General features: G+C 43.0%; 1 protein-coding gene across 2 annotated transcripts in view; it reads right to left on the minus strand.

Moving 5' to 3' along the window:
• LOC110983120 (MAM and LDL-receptor class A domain-containing protein 1-like) overlaps nucleotides 1-23,449 on the minus strand; it is a 133,359-nt gene that overhangs the window by 102,069 nt on the left and 7,841 nt on the right. For both annotated transcript variants that reach the window (XM_087131058.1, XM_087131059.1), the window contains exons 7-35: nucleotides 22,846-23,000; nucleotides 21,518-21,713; nucleotides 20,803-20,943; nucleotides 19,302-19,588; nucleotides 18,377-18,461; nucleotides 17,944-18,111; nucleotides 17,227-17,489; nucleotides 16,225-16,315; nucleotides 15,653-15,793; nucleotides 14,671-14,930; nucleotides 14,152-14,242; nucleotides 13,291-13,428; nucleotides 12,571-12,699; nucleotides 11,649-11,870; nucleotides 10,955-11,098; nucleotides 9,334-9,599; nucleotides 8,963-9,047; nucleotides 8,293-8,439; nucleotides 7,404-7,558; nucleotides 6,849-7,038; nucleotides 6,348-6,497; nucleotides 5,604-5,866; nucleotides 4,660-4,744; nucleotides 3,768-3,941; nucleotides 3,096-3,361; nucleotides 2,226-2,316; nucleotides 1,843-1,986; nucleotides 930-1,192; nucleotides 75-306 (exon numbers count right to left, since the gene is read on the minus strand). In XM_087131058.1, the coding sequence (XP_086987184.1) occupies nucleotides 75-306; nucleotides 930-1,192; nucleotides 1,843-1,986; nucleotides 2,226-2,316; nucleotides 3,096-3,361; nucleotides 3,768-3,941; nucleotides 4,660-4,744; nucleotides 5,604-5,866; nucleotides 6,348-6,497; nucleotides 6,849-7,038; nucleotides 7,404-7,558; nucleotides 8,293-8,439; nucleotides 8,963-9,047; nucleotides 9,334-9,599; nucleotides 10,955-11,098; nucleotides 11,649-11,870; nucleotides 12,571-12,699; nucleotides 13,291-13,428; nucleotides 14,152-14,242; nucleotides 14,671-14,930; nucleotides 15,653-15,793; nucleotides 16,225-16,315; nucleotides 17,227-17,489; nucleotides 17,944-18,111; nucleotides 18,377-18,461; nucleotides 19,302-19,588; nucleotides 20,803-20,943; nucleotides 21,518-21,713; nucleotides 22,846-23,000 (5,022 nt within the window). The remainder of the gene's footprint in view (nucleotides 1-74; nucleotides 307-929; nucleotides 1,193-1,842; nucleotides 1,987-2,225; nucleotides 2,317-3,095; nucleotides 3,362-3,767; nucleotides 3,942-4,659; nucleotides 4,745-5,603; nucleotides 5,867-6,347; nucleotides 6,498-6,848; nucleotides 7,039-7,403; nucleotides 7,559-8,292; nucleotides 8,440-8,962; nucleotides 9,048-9,333; nucleotides 9,600-10,954; nucleotides 11,099-11,648; nucleotides 11,871-12,570; nucleotides 12,700-13,290; nucleotides 13,429-14,151; nucleotides 14,243-14,670; nucleotides 14,931-15,652; nucleotides 15,794-16,224; nucleotides 16,316-17,226; nucleotides 17,490-17,943; nucleotides 18,112-18,376; nucleotides 18,462-19,301; nucleotides 19,589-20,802; nucleotides 20,944-21,517; nucleotides 21,714-22,845; nucleotides 23,001-23,449) is intronic.

Consider the following 23,449-nt stretch of genomic DNA (forward strand, 5'->3'; position numbering starts at 1 on the left):
GTACATGCATTGTTTGGCATGCCGAACAACAATACAGCTTTATTATTCAGTAAACATAAGTAGGTCTTTTGTACCTTCTGTTGTTCCTTTGGTGTGGTCAAAGGATGGTCCTGTCTCCAAGGAGTCTGTCGTGCCGCTGCCTCTCACAAAGTCCAGGTCGTCCAGCGTCCCTTCGTTGGTCCAGGAGCAGAAGCCGTCTTCAAAGTCACAGTAGCCGGCCAGAGGGCACGGACCGATGGTCACTTCTACATCGTCGATGGCCACATCGCCTTGACCGGTGCTGCCAACAGTGCCCACAAACGCAGCCTGGTTGGATCCGAACGAGGATTAAAATAATACATCAACCGAGGGATCATAAAACAATTCTTATGAAATCGTGAAGAATAAAAGCTTGCACATTCCTAAAGTAGTAAAATAGACTTTCTGTCTTAGTTTGGTAAATGTGACAAAACTAGACAATAAAAAAACTTTTATTAAAGAATACAGTCAGTTCGGGAATACTTTCGTAAAACTGCATTAAATGCTTCAAAGATGCACTCCGGTTGATCTATCGTGCACTTCATGCCTCAGTCTGGCATTCGTACATACTAACCCAGCCTAACATCACTAAATACCCCCTGAGCAAGCTTTCACAGTTTTGCCAACAAGCTCCCAGCCAGCCCCTAGCACGTGAAGCATTACCCCAAGAGTAATGAAAAATGCACTGAGGGATACGTCTGGAAATCCATGCTTTAGAAAGGTCAAGCAAAATATCAACTTTCCTGTCTCCCAATATGTGTTTTAGGTAGAGAATTAACAAGAGACTAGTCTTGCAATGCACTTCAAGAATACGTGATCAAATTGTCTCTTGGTGTTGGTCATTAGGCCAAATCTCTCTCGTGCCACAGGGTAAAACTGATGGGCTAGAATGGAACCACTTGTTTTCTCACCAAAAACGGCAAATTTGCCTGGAGGGTGACCCTTCCCAGTCTCCACTGGTCTCCCTGGTCGCCGCTCTTCCCCCACAGTCTGGCTCCCAGACTCGTTGTGTTGGGGAAGTACTGGAAGACTTTGAGAGACCCCACGCCAATCCCATGCACGTAGTACCAGAAACGTAGGCACTCGCCGTCGGGAATCGCAGGAAAGTTGGGGTTGACAAGAGTGGCGGTGTCACCAGCTTGCCGTGCGGTCTCGTCAATGTAGGCAAAATGACCTGAACAGTGGTGAGGTCAAAGGGCTTTCCAATCTCTCACCATTTCTCACAACATAACCGATGTCACTAGTTAAGCACATTTCAACATTGGCCACATTTTGCCACAAGTGCTTCTTATTGAGAAATTGCTATCAACATCAAGGACAGACCAGTAAGATCAGGGCACCTAGCACATGCAATGTAGTTTCACTCTAATGACCCAACCAAACCACATAGCCAAATCTCAAGGTCGCATTTTATTGTCAGATACTGTGCATCTCTTGTTACGTTCAGGGTCTCCAGAATCTTTCGCAATAATTTTCATACCAAGAATTTCTTCTTTGCCTCAGTAAGAGGCTATCTGCTTTGAGCAGAAGCACCCCCTCGTCGGTTGAAGACAGTCATTTTGGTTGAGAGTGTTTATTTTGTTGGTAGCTATGCAACCATAATGAGTGCATTTCATAGTCGTTCCTGAACCAGCGCAGTTCAGCTCCGAGCAAAGGAGCCTCCATTGCTATTTGCGCCCTCTCTCGATCCAGCTTGAGGCTCATTGATAAGAAGGTATGCCCTTAGGCCTGAATGTCAAATGACAGGCCAGGTTAGTCTGATGTTACAACTTTATCAGATATGAACGGTCTTTTAAATCTTCCTTCTCTGGTGTCCAGACCTACCTGTGGAAGATCCAGTTGTTTTGTCAGGCAGCCTGGTGCCTTGGCCAGGGTGTATATCAACACCCCTCGGTCTTGTCCAATCAAAATCATCAATAGAAGACACCTGCTCCCACTCGCAGAAATCAAGCTCAAAGTCGCACTCACCTGTAATTATGGCAACAAGTACAAGAGTTTAATCAAGCAATCTCAAGTGACAATTCTTCATAACTTATCAAGATCTCATCAAGTCACAATTTAGCCAGATCAATAGTTCATAAATATCAGTTTAAACGGTGAATATTTTTACTCTTAAACAAACTCAAATCCTTGACCCACACAAGGTGGTTGAAAGAAATAAATCACAGATAATCACAGACCCACACAGTGTGGTGGTAAGCACTTACGTGGTGGCGGGCAGGGACCCTGAGTGTATATGATGTCGTCAAGAGCAATGTCGCTGTAGAAATTGGAACCGATTATTCCCTCAAAGGTAATCTGAAATCACACATATGTAGCATTATTATTACCCCTGCTTACCCTGCCCATCAACATTCCTAAAACCATCTTCCTAAAACCATCTCAGCTCTACAGAGGTTACACACCCTATGCTGTCACTTCAGATGTAAAGGGGTACTGCGCCAAATACGAACAATATCTCTACCTCCACAGGTACTCATTCATGTTCCTGGGTGGAGAAAGACGAGTAGGGGTAAAGTGGCTTGCCTAAGGACACAATATAACTGGAAGCTCGATTTGGACCCCAGCTTTGTGTTAAAAGGTTTCACACCTGTTTATGATGTGCCCTTGGCCCTTGCTTGCACAGGTTGAAAACCTCACAATACCAGCAATCCATGGGAACGTTCAAGTGAAGATTGAAGTTTTATATGACAATGGACGGTCAAATGATCTAGTCAACCATTTGAAAAAATTGCTAACCTTAAGCACTATTTCATGGTGGTGTCTGGCACACTTAATATGCTTATGGTTGTGTGCGCATTGAGATTTGGGCCTAATATGACACTACTTTCCTCCAAGGTTAACATGCCTTTTGCTGTGCTTACTGTTTATGGTCTCCATGAAATGCAGAGAGCTTTGTAAGCATAAAACCATGTGCTTAGCAGCACTGCGAACCTGGGCCACTCACGGTTACATCACTGTTTATAAGTGACATTTTTTAAAGTTAAGGGATTCCAGGGATTTGTGACTATGGCGGATGTTTGTATTTCCCAACTTTCTTCTTGTGTATTGCAAGGCCAATTTTCCTCTCCACTCACAGTGAAAGCTTGGTCACTTCGAATCGTTCTCTGGCCAAGCAGCCAATCGCCGTCCTGCTCTCTTGTCTTGGACCACAGTGTCGTGTCCGTGCCGTTGGCCAATGACGTCATGAACAGATTGAGCGTTCCCATGGAACTGCCCGTCATGTGGTACCAGAAGGAGAGGCAGTTGCCAAGGAGACTGGTCGGGTTGAGGGTGCGGGTGGTGATGCGGGCCCTCTCTAGGGCCAACCGGGGAGACGAAGCCTCCGTGTAGATGTAGTAACCTTGGAAACGAATAAGCAAAGGGCAAATAGCGGGGGTGACCTCTGGCCGGACATTTGTGACCCCATCAGTCCAAAATTATAGAATTACAGGTTATCATCTGGAATACAATGCTAATATGCACATGACCGATGCAAATTCTACAAATCTTGCTGCCCATATTTCCAGTGCTCTCTGCAGACCAAACTTCCACTTTTTACAAGACTTTGTACAGTGTTTTCTCAATTTTTAATGGCTCGAGTATGCATGTCTGCTAGCTGTTGGTTACTGATGAACGAAGCCTGCATTCATTGTTGAGAAAATTCCAATTGAAAAGACAAGGATTGTGTAGGTTTAACGGGTTCTAAATTATAGAAACAAAATTATAGAATCCAGAAAAAAAGGGGCAGTGTAGTCAGCAGCATTTACCTGAACCAGTTGTGTGGTCCCCGCTTGGTCCTGTGTCAACAGAGGGCGTGCTTCCCTGGTAGCGCGTCCAATCAAATTGGTCGTCTCTGGCTTGTTGCCAGGAGCAGAGGGAAGCCTCAAAGTCACACGTCGCATTGAAGCCGTACTGGGTCGGGTCGGCAATGGTTGGGAAAGCTGCCCAAGAATTCACAAAGAAATACATGAAATGCAAAAGTTTCCCCAACAAAAGAAATCGTCTCCTTATACAAATACAAGGCCAACCTCTATTTCCATTCTTTCAGTCCCCTACATTTCACAAAAACTAGTACAGACACACAGAAAGTACAACGCGATGAGTACAATAGCACTCTATCATAATGGAGGCCTATATACATGCTAAGTTTAATTATAATAATAACAAGGGACATTTATATTGCGCAGGTACTATTCAAATATACTCAACTGTGCATGACAATACCCATCACTATCTGAGGTGTGATATTAGGCGTTGGAAAAAGCTTCTTTAACGAAATGAGTTTTTGTAGCAATCTTGAATGCGTCAACAGATTCGGCATTTCTTACATGAAGGGACAGGTTGTTCTAAAGCCTAGGAGCTACACAAACAAATGCACAGTCTCCAAGAGTAGCCTTAGTTCTACAATAGGGATGGCTGAAGATCAACCTATCACGTGAACTGCGAAGACTGTACATATTTCAGAGTAACCTGGTGTTTCAAACAGATTGAAAGGGCGGCTGAAATCTTGTGGGCAGAGTGCAAGTCCCTCTGCAGCTGTAAGAAGATAAGAAAACTAGGCATTCTCCTGAGGCATGCTAATGGTCAAAGAGGAATTCGGCGACAGTATCTCATTCTAGCTGCGAAATTATTTGAGGCAAACTGAAGAAAGCGACCTACCATTACAGAGTCCAGGAAGAAATAGTACATCATCAATCGCGATATCGCCTGCAAAGGACTTGCCCACGACACCTTCAAACATCACCTGATGAGATGAGTCACATGATCACCGCAAGGTATGTCACATGGTCATTTAAGTGAAGATTGATTCAGTGTAACTACTCAAACGGAAAAACAATTTGGTGGTTGCTTAATACAACATGCCAACAATATTATTTCACACATGGCCTGGGTGCAGTATCTTAATAAGCGATCACAACCACAGTGCTCTATGATGGTTTTAATTTAACTCTAACGCTACGTCACAGAGAGATATTTGTTACAATACTCAGCTTTAGCCAATGGCTGCTTGAGACCAACACAGATGTTCAACAGACTATTTCAAGCCTCCGCATGCACAAACTCAACAGTAAGATCACAGGCGTGGGATGAGTATAGACGTTATCCTTTGACTTACCTATCCTGGTGCTTGTACTGGGTTTGTGACTAGGCTTGTGACTGGACTTATAGACAGACTTGCGAATAAATGGGTTTGTGAGTTGTGATTGGGCTTGTGGCAGGGCTTGTAACTGGACTTATGGACAGACTTGGGACTGAATTGGCTTGTCAGTTGTGACTGGATTTGTGACTGGGCTAGAGACTTGACTTATGGACAGATTGGAGACTGAATTGGCTTGGCAGTTGAGATTGGGTTTGTGACTGGGCGTGTGACTGGGCTAGGGACTGGACTTATGGCTTGTCAGTTGAGACTGGGTTTGTGACTGGGCTTGTGACTGCACTTGTGAACAGACTTGTGACTGAATTGAGTTGTGACCGGGTATGTGACTGGGCTTGTGACTGGACTTGTGTCAGGACCTGTGACCACAACTGTGACTTACCTAACCTAACCTGTGATCATACACAGAACATTAATAAGCCATGAAGGAAAACCTCAGCTACAGTACCTGAAAAGGGTTTGAGTCTGTCACTCCGACCTGACCGTACTTCCAATCTGTTGAGTTGGTGCTCTGCTGACCGGACAGAAACCAGATGACTGCCTCGCTAGACAAGGTGGATTTGAGTACAAGAAGCTCGCCAATGTCCACGCCGTACATATGATACCAGAACGTCATGCAGAAATCTTGGCCCGGAGTCAGGAAGCTGCTGGCGAGACGGGCGTAGTCACCGGGCACACGTGGTGATGAAGTCTCGATGTACAGGAAAAAACCTGCAAAGAGTTACAGTGTTGCACACTGGTGTAGGAAATGACTATATCAGCCCATGCACGAGCTGAGGTTTTACCCGTAGTTTAACCGAATCTTTGATTCAGGGATAAGAGTGGCGGTTGAAGAGAACTCCCAGAAACATCCAGTGGCATGCATATGGTTGTTAAAAGATAGCCATGAATTTTCACTCCTGTACGCGACTTTTCTGGGGTTATAAAGGCACGACTATAGTTCTCTTACACAGCTATGATTATAGAAGTCTTGCGCTTACTTTTTATAAAGCATCACGTGTGACTGCTTTTAACCTCTTTGGCAATTCATGAAACTGGAAAGAACATGACAGTTGGACTCTGTCCACTTGGCTAGCGTCTAGGATTTGCTCTGTGTGGTATCATCACAGATGTGTGCATCAATCACTCCCAAATATGGAAAGACCTTTCAGAGGGACCATCTAAATCGTACAACATTTTGGCAAAACTTTACCTGGAGCGCAAGATCCTGAGACTCCACAGGTGTGGTCGGCGCTGGGTCCTGTATACTGACTGGCTGTGCCACTGCTCAACCGCACCCAGTCAAACAAGTCATCCTGCCGGTTGCTCCAAGTGCACGTATCACGCTCAAAGTCGCAACTTCCTGGAAACCCAACAGGAGAAGAAGCCTCGAAATCCAGACAAAAACAGTATTAATGTAACAAGTGCTTCATGAAAAAAGACACTCACGACCCACTACATCAAAATGAGTAATAACTTGTTTACCCACCGTCTCATTTAAGTTTTGCATCTCTTTCAAACTTTTGGGTTCAATTAGTATCCCATCAAGACGTGATATGCCTCCTAACCGACAAAATATGGGGAAGAAGGAACCATGTCAATTGCATGCAAGCAAAACAGAGTAGGGTGGAACCAACTTTGGTCACTTGCGCTATGCAGGCCCGCGACAAATGCACAAGAACCCATGCCAAAGTAGATGGGAGAGAGTGCCCACCTTGGGCGGGACAGGGTCCAGCAATTTTGGAGATGTGATCAATGGCCATGTCGCTACGATCCCCGATGCCGATCTCCCCTTCAAAGACCATCTGGTAGGCAGTCTGACTGGTGTGCTCAACCTCTCCCAGGAACCACTGATCGCCAAAGTTGCTGCTCATAGACCAAAGTATGTTGGGATCACCAAATACCTGTTGGGATGGAGGTTGACAAATAATGAAGTTGATGCAACTCTTTTCTCATGCAAATTTACTATGAATTATTCAAACAGTAATTCATGCATTAATCAAACCTTCCTCCCAAGGTTACACATTGTGATGCAACTTTAATACAAATGCTTAGCAGAAAATTTTCCTGACAAATTAATGTGCTGGGCAAATATTTGCAGAGTATCAGTCACAACAAACATAAATGTACGTATCATCACTTTCTGGCTGGTAACCCTGTTTGTTATAGCCTGTGATCACAAAGCATTTGATAGTAAATATTTAGCAGAGTGTTTTAGTCAGGGACCAACCATGAATTATTCATGACCTAAATCATGCATTATTCATACCTTCACCCGTAGGGTTCCCATCTCGTCTCCAAACATGTGATAGTAGAACCTCCAGCAAACTGTCTGAGTGCTCTGGTCAGGGACGAACGGTGGTGAGATCAATCTTGCTACATCGCCTTGACGTTGATTGGTTGCCTCAGTGTACATGTATTGCCCTTCAAGAAAGTGTGCATACGTATGTTGATTTAAGTCAATCGGATTTGAAACTATTCTTAACAACTTGTTGGAGTCGAACCAAACGGCACGGACATTTCAGAACTAGAGTCTAGTCCTCAAACCCCCTGTGAGTCAACCTAAAGTCGTTATAAGCCAGGCACAAGTAAGTCCATCAGAAGTCCTGACTAACCTCTGAGAGTCCCCAGCTAACAAGTCCTTGTAAGCCCTAGAAAGTTCATTGTAAGTCCTCGAAATTTAAAGTGAATCCATACCAAGTCCCAGACAGCCCTAGTGCATGTAAGTCCACAAGTCCTCACAACGTTTATTGTTCTAACAACTTCTGTAAGTCGTAACAAATCATTATAGCCACTTTAAGGCCACAAGCCCTTATAAGACCTTCGAAAGTCTACTAAAAGTCTTCATTAACACCTGAGAGGCTTTCACAATTCCTCAAAAGTCTGTGTAGGTCTGTCACAAATCCTTAAAGCCCGAAACAGTCTATAAAGAGTTCTCAAAGTCCCCTTTAAATCCACACATCCTGAAAAGCCACCTAAAGTCTTAAGCCAAGCCACAAGTTCCCCAAATGCATTATGTCAAAAGCATTCACCTGACTTTTCACACTGGTTTTAAGAAAGGACTAGTGACTGGATTAAGTGGATGAACTTTTGAAAAAACTGGCCTCAACTTCGACAGTACATGAGGACTCAGCAAAACCTCTGCGCTTATCGCATACCATTGGCAGAGCCATAGGACACGTCCACACTGGGACCGGTGAGTAGCGTCAGCGTCCTGCCTGCATTCCGTGTCCAATTGAAATTGGCTGTTGGGTCGGAGGTGTACCCGCACAAGTCTGGCTCCTCAAACTCACACAGGTTGGGGGCTGCAAAGTAGGGAAAAATACCTTATCAATCTGGAACGCATGTTTGAAATCAGACGCATCAAAAATTGACAAAAATGTGGGGATAAATACTCCACTGATTTCAAGTCTCTAGCATACAGAGTTTGCAGTTTGTATTTTATGGTGTAATTCAATAAAACAGGGGGGGTGTGTGTTAACTTACACAACCAAATTATATCTAAAATTCCCGTTACCTTTAAATTTTGTTCAATATCAACACTTATTTATTAATGGCTATTATCGCACCAAGCCTTTGAGTGTTTTTCCACAAATATCTTCAGGTCATTTTGACAATAATATCATGAAAACTGGACAGGTCAGGTCAGCTGGAGATTTTTACTTTTCACAGATGTACTTAAAACAGGCATCTCCGTATGCTTATCAAGATTAATGAAGAAAGATTGGTTTACTAGATAGTTGAGCTCTTGAGCGGGGAATCTCATACCTCTCCTAACTTAAGAAGGTCCAAAAACCCAACTTTTTAGTAATAAACAATCCCCTTTACCTTCACAAGGTCCGGCATAAACCCTGACATCGTCCAGAGCGATATCACTCAGGAAGCTTGCTCCAACCACAGCCTCAAACACGTACTGTACATAAAACCCAATGAAATATGTCTGAGAAATTTTCCAATACTATGAACTTCAAACCATGACCAAGGTTCAAAAGGTGCGTCTGACCACAGAAAGTCTACCAGACCTCACCAAATAAAATTGTACCGGTGTTGAACTAGTTCACAACCCTTTACGACAATTGTCTATTTTATTTGCATAATAAAAGAAGGACTTGGATGGCAAGATTTTTTCACAGACTATATTAATTATAATACATAATTTAAAAAGTCAGATTTGATTCATTGATGCTCAGTTTCTTTACCTTATACGAGGTTGCCATGGCAAGAGCAACCCGTCCCTGGTACCACTGGTCATCCCTGGTACCTGTTCGAATCCAGACCGGTGAGCCCAGCCCAGCTCCATCTGCCCTGGCATAAATCTTCAACGTATCCACATCATCTCCCCACATGTGGTACCAGAAGTCCAGACAGTTCTCTAGCGTGGGTGGGACCGTGGCACTCTCAAGACGGGCTTTCTCACCGACGACTCGGGGTGAGGAAGTCTCAATGAAGATGTAAAAGCCAGCCCCTTAGAAGATAACGACGAGGTTGTCAAAACATTACGTCCAATGATTGTTCGGTTTAGTTCCAGCAATGGTTTTAATAAACCTGACTTTGCCTAATGAAAGAAGTTTACTGCAGACAGGGCAATGATCATCAACCTTGAATTCAAGCAATCAGTTATCTATGAACCATAAGATACCACTTCCAACTTCTGATGCGACAAACTCTGATTTAACGAGGGCAAATAATACGGTACCTTTAGGATATCTGTTAATGGCCGAACCTCATATTGTTCCATACTACACCAGGCCACATTCACAGAAGGCCATTTGCTACCCCAACAGGCAGTGAACAGTGACCAAATTGAAGTTCAACACAGGACCCATTTCCACACGCTGCTTGGACTTTGTGCACGTTTATATGGGAAATCAGTTAGACATGTCAGCACACCTATCACTTTAAGCTCCGGGAATGCTCAACGGTTTCAACTGTTGACCTAACGCCTTGAAATGAGCCATTTGCAAGTTAAATTTGAATACAATCTGGTACACTGAGTAATTTGATTGCAGAGAAACAAAACAATTTTAATTCCCCAGACTAAAGGCGCTGCTGCTATACCTCGAGATTCGGGGCAAGCTTTTGCTCAGTGACCACCATCTCTGGAATAGACTGGCTCCTTTGTGCCCTTCTTATCCACTGATCAGTGTACGTGTATTGTTGCAAGGCATCTCTTAAGTAACTAAGCAAAAGCTTGCCCCGAATCACGAAGTATAGCAACAGTATTTTTAGTATGGAGAATTCAAATTGTTATGTTCACGTGAATTTAAAGAACTCAGAGTACCAGATTTTATTCCAATTTAACTCGCAAAAAGCTTATTACAGACTGCTTGAACTAGTGTTGTAGTGAAAACCACTTAAGACCTTCACAAGACCACACAAGAACACCAGTCTGAATTCAAGCCACAATCTATTCAAATGAACTGCAACAAAAGCATTCCTTTGTCACTGTTCACCCTGTTACTTGTGCCCGTTCTTGTGCCTGATCTTGTGTCTGGTCATGTGTCTGGTCTTGTGTCAGGTCTTGTGCATGGTTTTGTGTTTGGTCTTGTGCATGGTCTTGTGTCTGGTCTTGTGCCTGGTCGTGTGCCTGTTACTTGTGTCTGTTACTTGTGTCTGATCTGAGGATAAGTTGCATGCCCAAGTGTTCTTCAAACTTAACGGGAAAAATGTGAATTTTGAACAAATTTGAGGTCAAATTGTAGAGTGATTTTCTGTAACCGCTGGCCGACCATATATATTACAGGCAAACAAAGAGTGGCCTATTCCACATTGGTACCTAAAGAAGCATTGAATTATGGGTGACTCTTTAAAGAAACTGACCAGTTCCTGTGGTGTGGTCAAAAGAAGGTCCAGTGTCAAGGGAGGGCGTTGAGAAGCTGGATCTCGTCCAATCAAAATCATCGTCTGTGGCATCGGTGTAGCTGCAGCTGTCGATTTCAAAGTCACAGTCGTATTGGCCGGGAACTGGGAATAAAGAGATTGCAGATGGGAAAATTGACAGCAACAATTGAGTCCAGAAAACCACTGTCAAATTTGGAATATTTCAAGTTTTGCAAGGTTAAAAAAACAGGGCCTAATTTTATGGTGCTCATATGAAGGAAATGGTGCTTTATAAACTTGATGAGCTAAGCTACGCTAAAACCAGTTGGTAACCGGTCCCAAGTAATTTATACTGCATTCAGTTTTGGCTGGTCACCAGACATATGCAGTATATACCACAGTACATTTTCGCTGGTAACTGGTCTCGCGCAGTACATACTGCATGAGGTTTTGCCTAGAAACCTGTCCAACACAACAAATACTGAATAAAGTTTTGGCTGGTAATCTGTTTTGCCGAGCAAATATTTTCATACTCATTACCTTCCATTATATTGCTGTGAGGTCCGACACCAGAGAAACACTTTACGGAAGAAATTATTATTTCTGTCAATGTTGAATTTGATACAAGAATACATCCCTTCCGGAGACACAACTGCTACTCTGCTCCTATCTATGGTTCGACCTATCGACTTACTCATGCAACCACCGTCAACTAGCCGCGTGTCATCCACCGCCATGATCGCTGTGCTTGCATTCAGTCCCTCCACGCCTTCTAGATACACCTGGAACTCGGCATTGTTGATAATGGTGACCGAGATCTCGTGCCAGAGGCTACCGCGATTTCCGGACTCGATGTGGAGAGGCATCATCGACCCGGATGCTGTGTCCTTGACGTAGACAGTCATGTTGCCAACTCCTAAAAAAGCAGCGACGGGGAGAAATAAAGATTTTTCATAAGTGATGACGGGAAAGTCTATATTGTAACATGCTGGCTGGTTTGACCATGCGGCAAGTAAAACAAAGCAGCGACTCCTAACCCCAACTCCCTAGGGTGTGAGTAAAGCCAGTTCCAAGTTCCAAGCACTAATCTGTCAAATCAGGTGGCGCCAGACTATTTTGGGTTCCTTGACTCACTTATTTTTCAATGTTGATTAAAGCACTTAGATATAATAAATCATAATAACAAATTTTGAATTGTTCATCACTCTAAATGAAGTTAATCAGTGATGAACTTTCCTTTCCCTTTCGTTGATTTTATTTCTATTCTTAGGTTCCCAGAACAAAAAAAAACAGTTAACGTCGTTATCAATTCAATATGGCCGACTTGTGAATAACGTCTATAGTGGTGGACCTGACAGCAACTCTAGGCTATTAGAGGGAGTCTCAAAATTTGACAACATTCGCGTTCCTTTGGACTGTCCACGGTGGAAAACTAACATTCCATCAGGAAATCTAAGCATCAGTAGAAACGGTCCACTGTGTGAACAGAGATTGTTCTGAAGCCACGTTCTGATTGGAATGTTCAGTTCCCAGCGGAACAGCCCCCCTCCCCCCTCTCTTTGCAATGAGAACAAGATGTTCTAACTAGGAGACTTCTTCTGCGTGAACAGACTTACCGCTGCCGTAGATGTAGAGCCAGAAGGTGAAACAGTTAGCACCGGCAGAGGCAGGGCTGAAATGTTCGCTGAATAGCCACGCCTTTCGGCCAGTAGGGATAGCAGCAGTCTCTATTAACATGTAGTACCCTGGAAAAAAAAGTGCGAAGGTTCCGTGCAATGAATCATAACTGAGCCTGAATTGTGTGTGCTCCTTTAAACTCCTCTACGCTGTTCTAAAACTACTTGAAATCCTTCTTGGGTTAAGAAAAAAGCACTTTTTTGGGCACTGAGAATTTGTGGAGGCTTTTCTGGAGAAGGGTTCTCTTGCTGCGATGTAAATCAGGGGAGACAATGTTCAGTTTGCACTTTTCAATGTTCAAATTTTGAGTCGCAGATTTCCATTAAAAACAATTCTAAGGACAGGTTGCTCGCTGGCTTATTGTGAAACACAGCAAATTGCCAAAGCAAATATAATTCAGGATGGCAAAATACAAAATGTTCCAGCGTATATCGATGCAACAGGCTGGCATCACAGCTTGGCTCACAAATATGGACGTTTATTTAAGCAACAAGCAATGAGATTCTGAAATACTTTGTAAATTGCAAAAAAAAAGTTGAACAAAACTACCAAAACACAATGATACAGTGTATTCCATGGTCCCTTATAAATGTTGGTGACTTTATCCTTCACAGACCAACCATTCCCAAGAACTCATAGTCGATTTTCACTTGACTTACCGAGATCACTAGCAAGGGTGTGGTCATTGGGCGGGGCTAAAGAGGAGGCGTCAGCTCCCCGTGTCCAAACAAAATCAAAATCGTCCAGGGTTGCTTCATTCACCCAACCGCATGTGCCAGACTCAAAATCACAGAATCCTAGTCATTCAGAAAAAATAGTGATTTTTTTTCCTTACCAAAAATGAAATTCATCGGGAAAATTGTCCTCTGAATAGGGCAAAGGTCTGAGAAACCCCTTCAACCCAAGTATAAAATAGTTTCTTGTCTGAGTTTTTCAATGAAAAATAGAGGCAGCCTTGTTTTCTGATCACTGCATATTTCCAGGATGGAGGATGGATGCAATAGATTTCAATCGTGCATTGATAGTTGCGAAAGTTATTAGAAGCAAAAAGTTAAAAATTGGAAATTGAAAATCTTGGAAATTTAACCCCCCCCAAAAAAGAAGTCAAAAATTAAGAAGATGGGAAGAGGGAATCTGGCAGAAACAAGAAACTTGTTTATTTTATTATTTTACCCGAAAGGTTGACATCAATGCAGGATGCTACACAAAAACACAACCCAGAAATTCTGGACCAGAAAACTTAAACGTTTCCCCAAAATGTACTCCTCATGGACAGCCTGGCCCATGTCATATATTAATTTATAATTTATAACTTATAAATTTATAACTTTCAAATCATTTCTTTTCAAATTTCAAATTGAATTTTCACTTTCAGAACCAACCAGTCATCCAAAAAGCTCTCAATATCTTTTTCTTGGTTGGGGTTTGCATTTTTTGCGATCCTTTGTGACTCACTGCTTCTCAACTTTCCCGATTTGCCTACCGGAAAACAACAAATTAGCAACAAGATGTTTTTATACCTGGAGGGTCGCATGGCCCAACGCTGATATCAACATCGTCTAGGACCAGGTCAGCGGTTTGGCTCGTTCCAAGCGTGCCTTCAATGGCAGCCTGTGACACAGGACACATATTGAACTAGCAAAGTTTGTAAAATTTCAAAATCAAAATTTCAAACATGATGGATCTTTGAAATTATGAGAATTTACAAAATGAACAATACACTTTGAAGTTTTTGAAGGAAGATTTATGCTACAGCAATTTTAACCAGTTCAAATATGAGAATTGTTATGTAACCATGTTCTGTGTGATATCTGCACAACAGGATCACAGTGTCTATAGAACTCAAATCTTAAAAATATGCACATTGGCTTTCTGTTCAAGAAAAGCTTGTTACATGCATGTTGCACGATGTTGACATTTTCCCACAATGCAGTGCCCCTTTCTCTCGATTTGGGCTTCAATGACAGTTAGAAAGGAAAATCGCTTTTGTAGTTAAGTCGACATAACTTCACCTCCAAGATCGTGAACAGTAAACTTACCCTGAATTCATAGGTTGAATTCATCAATGTCACCGTCGCGTACCGCCACACGTCGTCCTGGTCCCCTGACTTTTCAAACAGCACTGGACCCAAGACTCCATTGACATAGGTGTAAACCCGCAGGGTGCCAACAGCTGAGCCGTGCATGTGATACCAGAACTTGAGACATTCACCGATCAGTGACGGTTGGTAGTAGCCAGAATACATGATGGCACGGTCCAGGTTTTGCCCAAGGGATGGATTGAGGTACATAACATAACCTAAAGTGCGATGAATTCATCCATCCAGTGACTTTAAAACTACTCGACAAATTTGTGATCAATGCTTATTGATTATTTTTCACCTCTGTAGAGGTCTCAAACTAATTCTCCAGGTTTTAAGCCAAGTCTCTCAGCAAGTCAAGTCGTGTTGCAATAATTTTTCCAAAAAGTCCTCTTTCAAGTTAGCATTATTTAAGTTAATTTTTCCGTAATCATATTTCACCAAGTCAGTGTTATGAGCATTTTTTAACATCACAATTGATAAAGTATAAACACTTTTTTATGACATCCTTAATTGGTGATTTGACATAATCTGTTTTGTATTCAGGGCTCACTTGTCTGTCAAATTTTTCCATCTTTAAATGCTGATGTATCTAATGATAAAACATATGTATGACAACAGAAAGGTTTGGTTTTGCAAGAAGAAATTCACAGAATTCTTTTTTTTTAACTTACATGTACATGTATTTAAAAAATTTGGTAAGGTCAGCCAATCATATTCAAGTCATGTCTCAGGTAATTTTCATCAAGATTGCAAGTCAATTGTTTTTTCAAGTCAAGTCTCAGGTCAAAAAGTGGGACTTGAGTCCGACTTTAATCCACGTCGGCATGTGAAGTAAACACTGTGCTTCACCATTACTTCCCCTGCTCACTAGGCCATGAGGTTACTTTCTTCAGCAGCAGATTGGACGCAGCACTTTAAGGAGTTCAAACCGACTCACCGTTTGACGTTCCAGTCGTCTTGTCCACGAGCTGGCCGGAGGAATGGGAGGCAGCCGAGGCCTGAACTCGGGTCCAGTCAAAATCATCTGCGCTGGACTCCTGCGTCCAGTCACAGTTGTCAGTTTCAAAGGTACACGTTCCTGATTGGTTGAAAAGAAGAGAACCCATGATTGGAAATAAGAGAAATGAAGAGCCTGAAGATGCAAGAGGCACCACGAGGCATCTGTCGTGCAGAACATCCACCAAGTGATGGGATCAATGGAACTTGAAAACTGAAGGAATTTTTCAATGGCCATGACAACCCAGCAAAGAAAAAGAAAGGGAGATTTGCAAGATTGGTTGTGAAAGCACGGATGAGGTACAGTAATTTAGAGCTACACCTGATAGCTATGCAACTCAATCATGCTACATCATGCAGTGCGTGTTTGGATTTGAGTTCTCTAAAAACAGCTTTCATTGTTGTGTTGAATAAGTAAATTGCTTCTCTTCAAACAATCGTTTTATCATTTCTAGGGTCCCGCTCTGGGCTTTCCAGGATCTCAGATTCTGATTGGTCAACACCGCTACTCACTGATTGGTGGGCAGGCTCCAAGCGTGTAGAGTATATCATCGATGGCGACATCGCTTTGATAATTAGAACCCACAACTCCTTCAATAACAATCTGCCGAAAAGAAATGTTAAACGACAAGGTTGCATATCGTGTACCAAAAAAGAGACTATACATCTTCAGGAGAAATCGCAAACAAACCTCTGTTTCATTCTGAGAGAAAAATTGGAAGTGAGGTTCTGTTCTTGTTGTTTGGTAGTTGACCACTGATTCCTGACATGAATGGGGAAGGCAGAGTTCATCTGCCTCCCTTGGTTGGTTCATAGTCAGAGCCCTTGTTAGTGCAGGCCGCAACCTTATTCATTGGCAAGTCTGAGGCCATTTCTAATGTGGACATTGTTTTCTGCGGCTGTGGCTATCCACTACAGAATACCTGTGCCAAAACGTGTAGCTGTAGTCATAAATGTTCCTGACTTGGACAAGTTGGACATGGCTTCAAATTCAATATTGGAAAAGGGGGGTGTCAAATATACATCAATATGTTTCTTATGACAATATACTGATGTGACTGGATCCCCACACGGTGAGTCTTGAGTTTGTTTTTCATGTTAGTAATTTTCTTTTAGTTTGCATCAAAGACAGCAATCTGAGCTCTGTGGTTTGAAACATCACTTACACCTCTGTAAGGGGTCTAGCACTACTGCACTTCTCCAGTTGTGTAAGCCAAGTCAAATTCTAAGACAACTTTTCCAAAATTGGATTTTGCCAAATCATTTTTAAACGTCACGTGAAAACTTTTTTCTGACATTCCTTTAATTTGTGCGGTGACCTAGGATGTCTTGTACGAGTTTGGCATTCTAGGGTCAGTGCAAATTGATGTGGATGAAAAATGTTTGGGTTCTTGTTGATCTGAGTTGCTCAAGATTCTTTAAAAGGCCTTTTCGTCAAAAATGTCTCTGCCGACTTGCAAAACATGTTTGTAACCATGGGTAACATAACTTCATTCGTGACTGAATTCAACTTACGTTGTACTGGACCGGTGATGACACGGTTATCCTTGCAACTTTCCAGGCATTGGCTTGAGAGCCTGAGAGACTCCAGAACGGCACCCGTCCGCTCCCGGTGGAGGTGTAGAACGTCAGCGTACCCATCCCCCCTCCGAACATGTGGTACCAAAACTCCAAGCAGGCCGATCGGGGGGCCGTCGCAAAGAGATCACTGGAGATGAGGCGGGAGACTTGGCCCTGGACACGGGGTGATGAGGTCTCAATGAAGGCGTAGTGACCACCTGGCAGCAGGTAGGAGACGAAACTTCAATACTTTGCAGCAATGTTGTAAAAACCCAACCAAAAACCGAAACCAACTTCAAGTTGGGTTAGCGCGCTACCACATCAATTGGGTGAAGTCGCTTCCAGTTTTGTGTTTACCATTTTTTTGGTTTGCTTGGTTCAGTTAAGCCATCTTGGTAAAACCCGAAAAAAGTCTCAAAAAGAGATGAGACATTCGTATGGTGTTTTATCACTGCAGAGTCATGGTGCCCGCTATGACCAAGATACCTGACTTTTTTTACACGGAAACGGTATAAATTTCATGATTCAAGCCATTTGGGTTTCATGTTAATGCGGATGAGTTCGAGCGCACACTGCTTTCAAGCCTCATTAAGAACAGCTAGGGGTAGTCAGGCTGGGAGTGCATGCATTCTTTCTCGCCCTACAGTCAAACCTTTCGACGGCAAGTCTTACCTCCGGTGTGATCTCCAGTCGGCCCGGTCCCTTGCGATGGGGTGGATGATGTTGTAAGCGTCCAATCAAAGACGTCGTTTGCATCCTGGGTCCAGGAACAGAGGAGAGCCTCAAAGTCACAGGTGCAGTTGTTGACGTAGAGGAACGGATCGGCCGTTCGCGGAATAGCTGCAAAAAAAGAAATTTGTAAACAGAAAGGGTTGAAATGTTTTGGAGACTTTTGACATTTTTTGGAGAAGGCATTCCCAACATTCAGATTTTCTTTGTGGGTCAAGGGTTAGTTCTAGATTTAAAATTTCAGAGTGAAATTTCAGATATGGAGGAAAGTCTCCAATCTAGAACTGAGTGTTAATAATTTTGATAAAGAAATGAAGATTTGGTGTTACACCCAGCTTCCCGTCAAAAGCAACGTCTTTTTCCAAGCTGCACTTACTACCACAATTTCCATCGACAAGTTCGATGTCATCAATAGCGATGTCACCTTGGTAACTGGCCCCGACAACTCCTTCAAATACAATCTGAAACAAAGGACAAACGTCACTGAACCTTGCAAGAGTTTAATTCAACTCCTTATCCTTTGCCGCGGGCTCAAACAACAGTCTTGAATGAAACGTAGTAACATATGACTGTAACGCTCATATAACACTTTTAAAACCTTCCTATGCTAAGATACATTCTTGACACAGTTGTCATATCAGCCAAAATAAGTCAAATTTCCCACATGTGTCTGTATACTGGGGGAAATCAAGTGGAAGGCATTTTTGACTGTTTCTGACGGTCAAAACAGCAGGTGGGAAAGTTTTAATGTATCAATGATGGACAGCAAAATTATTACCCCTGTTCATCACACCATGAGACCGATTTTGGCAGGTGATACCACAGCACATTTGGCCTCTACCCCCCCAAAGAGATGACAACTGATACTCTTGGTGGAGTGAGGCAAGTTGGGGTAAAGTATCATGCCCAAGGACACAACATGGGACCAACAGCCGGATTCGAACCCCTTACCCTGTGGTTGGAGAATCCACAAAACCCTAACCAACAGCCCAAGAGCACCACGAACGTTAACTCAACATTGCAGGCATTACTGCAGAAGAGTTCATACCCAGTCTTGTTCCCAATCTTCCCACCTCTATTACTGTACTGTGCAAGAGGAGTAAAATGGTCTGTTTTCTATCAATCACCATATCTGCTTGAACAATTGCAGCTGCAATGGCACGAGGGTTGTGTATCATACGTTTGTTTCAATCCTTCAATAAGGTTTTTTTTCCCCAGTGTTGTAGCAGTTATTAAGAGTGGACCACGTGTAGGTGATGAAATTAACTGAAGTTAACTGCATTTACAAAACTCCTGCACACCTGAAAAGGTACGGTCTCAGACACATCGAATTGGCCGTTCAGCCAGTTGTACTCATCGGTACTCTGCTGTCCATCCATCAGCCAATTTGTGACGGTGGCCTCGTTTGCAGTGCCGGGCTCCGTCACCACGGAAACTGTCATTTGGCCGATGTCCAAGCCGTACATGTGATACCAGAAGGTGAAGCAGATCGGTGGGTCGTTGGCGCTGGGGATGATCTCGGGGCTCTTGAAGATGGCACGGTCGCCTCGAACCCGCGGAGAACTGGTCTCTGTGTACATGTAGTAGCCTGTGGAGGGGACCAGTTATAACAACTACCTCAAGTCAGAGTGAAAGAGGGAGTCAGTATCGTGCTGTAGTTACTTGCCCCACCTTTCACTTCTGTGACCCGGGTTCGAATCCAGCCAGGCCATAACAAGTGAATTGGTTTTTCAGTCCCTACCTAATTCTGCAGGTTTCCGCCAGAAAATTTACCTCGCTTTTGCCTGCCACCTCTAGAACTGAACATTTCTTCATGATCTTCTCTACCTGGGCCAGTTCATTGGTAACATACACATGCATTGTCTTCTCTTCTATGAATCAGTATTGTTACCGTGGTACCGGTGAGTTTACATGTACTGTCTGCACTTGGATACGCGTTGGCATAGCCAATTGGCATGTTGTGATGCGTTCAGCCCAAGTGACGTAATTACTGCTAATAATAACAGCAAAACAATATGATGTGTAACAGTAGTGTGTATTATCCTTGTTCACTGGGCCAATAGTCCTTTGCAACTCCCTGGCGAGGTAATAACCAAAGATCGTATAGCGCCGCGAAGCGGCGCAAGATGGTAAACTTCACTAGAAATAAACGTAAAACGTTATAATAGCATGGGCGCCATTTGAGCAAGCGATACGCGTGCGCAATGCACATTAATGCACAAGCGCAGGTGCCGCAGCAGGCACGTGCACCTGGTGAGCCTGCGCTCAAGCATTACATTTTTGGGGCAGAGTTATCCATATTGCACCTTTGGCGCTATTCAATCTTTGGTTATAACAGAGGTTATCTCATAGAGGTACTTAAGCATAGAATTTGTTTAAGTGTCAAAAACCTTCCTTGATAAGTCAGAATACTAGCTAAACCTCTATGGCCTTTTGGTTAGCATGATAGTCACATACAGTTTGAGTTGGTAACCTTTGTTCTTTGAGCAAATTTTTTGCACTTAAGCAACTTTTGCGCTGAAGCAAATTTAGGGTTAAGCAGCTTTATGAAATTGGCCCTACGTGCTACCACGGTAAGCACCCTCTCGACCCTCAGAGGTACTCATTCATACTCCTACTGTAGGTGGTAAGTTTGGGTAAAGTGACTTGGCTCAAGGCCACGATGTTTGGGTATTTAAAAGTGACTTGCTCAAGTCCCCTGGCAAGATTCAAACCTCAGCCCTACGATTGGGAGTTACAAACTTTTAACTAGGCCACATGCGACCAGTTAGCAAGGCGTTCTGTAGTTTGTGCATTACTCACCGTTCTGGCCCAGCGTGGTGTGGTCGACGGCTGGGCCAGTATAGCTACTGGTGGTTGAGCCACTGAGCCGCAGCCAATCAAAATCGTCCCCTGTCACCTGATTCGTCCACAAACACATGCCACTCTCAAAATCGCAATTTTCTGGGGAAAAAGAAACGGAAACTTGTGAGAATTTTTTTTTTTTTCATCCAAACAGAAGCAAACAGAGAGCATGAAACTAACACCAAAAAACTTTCACTACGATTTCAAGTTTATGCCTGTATCTTCAAAATTTATTTGTATACTTAACAAGTCCATCTGTCTTCATATGAATTTCTGCCATAGAACAGATCCTTTTTTCCCTAAAGTGAGCTCTGTTCCACATGTTGACCCGTTTTTCTGTATTCATCCAAGTTATTTGGATGACTTTTGGAAAGATTACATAATAGCCATTATCTCTACATATCGACCAAAGCATATCCTGAGAAGCCTATCTAGTCTCCTAACTTACGGTGATGAGCTACATGTACCTGGTTTGGATGTCTCATCAACCATTAAAAGAAATCCACAGCTCGGTTATGACCTTATGATTAGCTTGCGTTTACCTTATGATGCAGCTTGTGATTACATTATGCTTACCTTGTGATTTCCCGGGGATTACCTTATGATTACCTACTGACTGGCTTGTGATTTGACTTTCCGTTGAAAGACTCTACGACCAAACCATAATACTAACCCTGATATGGACAGCTCCCCAAGTTGAACCCGACGTCGTCAATGGCTATGTCGCTCCTGTCCCCCGATCCCACAATTCCTTCAAACACGAGACGGTAGGGAAGAGTGGAGGTCACCTTTGCATATCCTAGCGACCAGAAGTTTCCGAGGTTTCCGCTACGGGTCCACATGGTTTGTTGGTTGGTGGTTGTGTTCAGCTGGTACGCAAATCAATGTAAAGACTTAGATAATAAATGTCTTTTCAACAACAATGAATCTACCTATTGCGGTAAACTGTCCTGCTCAAGGACATCTGAATTGGGTAATGGGTTTGAACCAGTCACAAGTGATTTGCATGAAAGTTTGATTGGTAAACGTTTTGCGAGGCGAGACTTGTATGACCTGAGCAAATTTCTGAGCTTGGTAGCTACAAGAAATCTGCACCGGAACATCTACGCCTCCTTGTATATATTGCAATGTTCAGTAATTCAGTGGAGCAGTCCAGAGGTTTGTACAGCCCAGACTGTCAACGTTTTTAAACGTAAATACCAGCTGGGGCCAATTTCATAGAACTGCTTAAGCACAAAACTTGCTTAAGCAAGAAAAATCCTGGCTTGACAAATCAGGTTACGGCGAAAACTCCATGTGATGTATATTGTTTTGGGATTATACATGTATTTAGCTGTCTTTTGGTTAGAATGGCAATCAGATAGAGTTTGAGCTGGTAACCTTTGATTTTTAAGCAAAGGTTTTTTCCTGCTTAAGCAGCTCTATGAAATTGGCCCCTTGCGGCTGCAACAGGGTATAGAAACGAGAACAATGAAGTGTGTTTATTGCAGTTCACACAGAGTTGTCTAAAATTCGAATTCATACTGGAAGTCCTGTGCCTGTCTTATGATGGACAACCCTATGGTAGCAGTAAAGCCTTTACAGGAAAATGATAAATTCTTCTTGTATGACAAGTCAAACCTCAAAATTCAGACTTACATAATGTGAGGCAATCATGCAAAATGAGTCACATGTCAACTTTTATTTGACGAAGCATTTCAGAATGAACATGTCTGAAAATCAAATCTTTTCATGTTTCAACTTCAACTACTGTTGATCCATTTGAAGGAGCATTTCAGAATTAACAAGTCTACTTGTTTCAAGATGGGGGTTACTCGTAAATACGAAGTCAACGTGGTATACGTTTTGGAGGAGTGGAACTCAATAAACTGGCCTGGATTGATAAATAACTCATCGTCTTTGATCGCATCTTGTATCTTCCTTCTGTACATTATCATTCCTAACACAAAGCACTCGTGGCCAAAGTCCAGGCCATCAAACTTTCAACTGAAGTTCACTTACAATAACGTTCAGGGTACCCATCTGGTTGCCATACATGTGATAGGAGAAGAACCAACAGTAGCGACTGATGCCCGGGCTAGGGGTCACCAAAGGGGTCATAAGTCTAGCCACTGACCCTGCTGACTGACCGGTAGCCTCCATGTACATGTATTTGCCTGCAGGAGACAGACTAGCGTGACTGGTTTTGTCCGTGAATTCTGTTGTACTGTATAACAGGCATTTCATAAATACAATGCATGAAAGATGTTATTGCAATGCGGACCTGTAGTCAAGTACAGATCAATGAGTGTGAGTGCGAGTACCTTACCGTGAGTGAGAACATTCTGTCGTGAGTAACAGTACAGGTACTTTGCCATGAGTATCAGCAAAAGTACAAGGCAAAGTACTGGTGCTCTTCCACCAGTGAGAGTGGAAGCATTTTACCAAAGAGTATTTCATCTTGCATACAAGTACTTTACCATAAGTAAAAGTCCTTTATGAGTTACAGAGCTTTACCATGAGTTTGAGTGATTGTTTATGAGTGACGCACTATGAGCATGAGTTGTTTCCAATTAGTATAAGTACTTTGCCTCGGGTAAAATGCCAAGGAATGTTTTCCTGGAGC

This window comes from Acanthaster planci, linkage group LG21, assembly GCF_054643075.1.
Source record: "Acanthaster planci isolate LZ-2023a linkage group LG21, COTS_SCS, whole genome shotgun sequence".
NCBI classification, from domain to species: domain Eukaryota; kingdom Metazoa; phylum Echinodermata; class Asteroidea; order Valvatida; family Acanthasteridae; genus Acanthaster; species Acanthaster planci.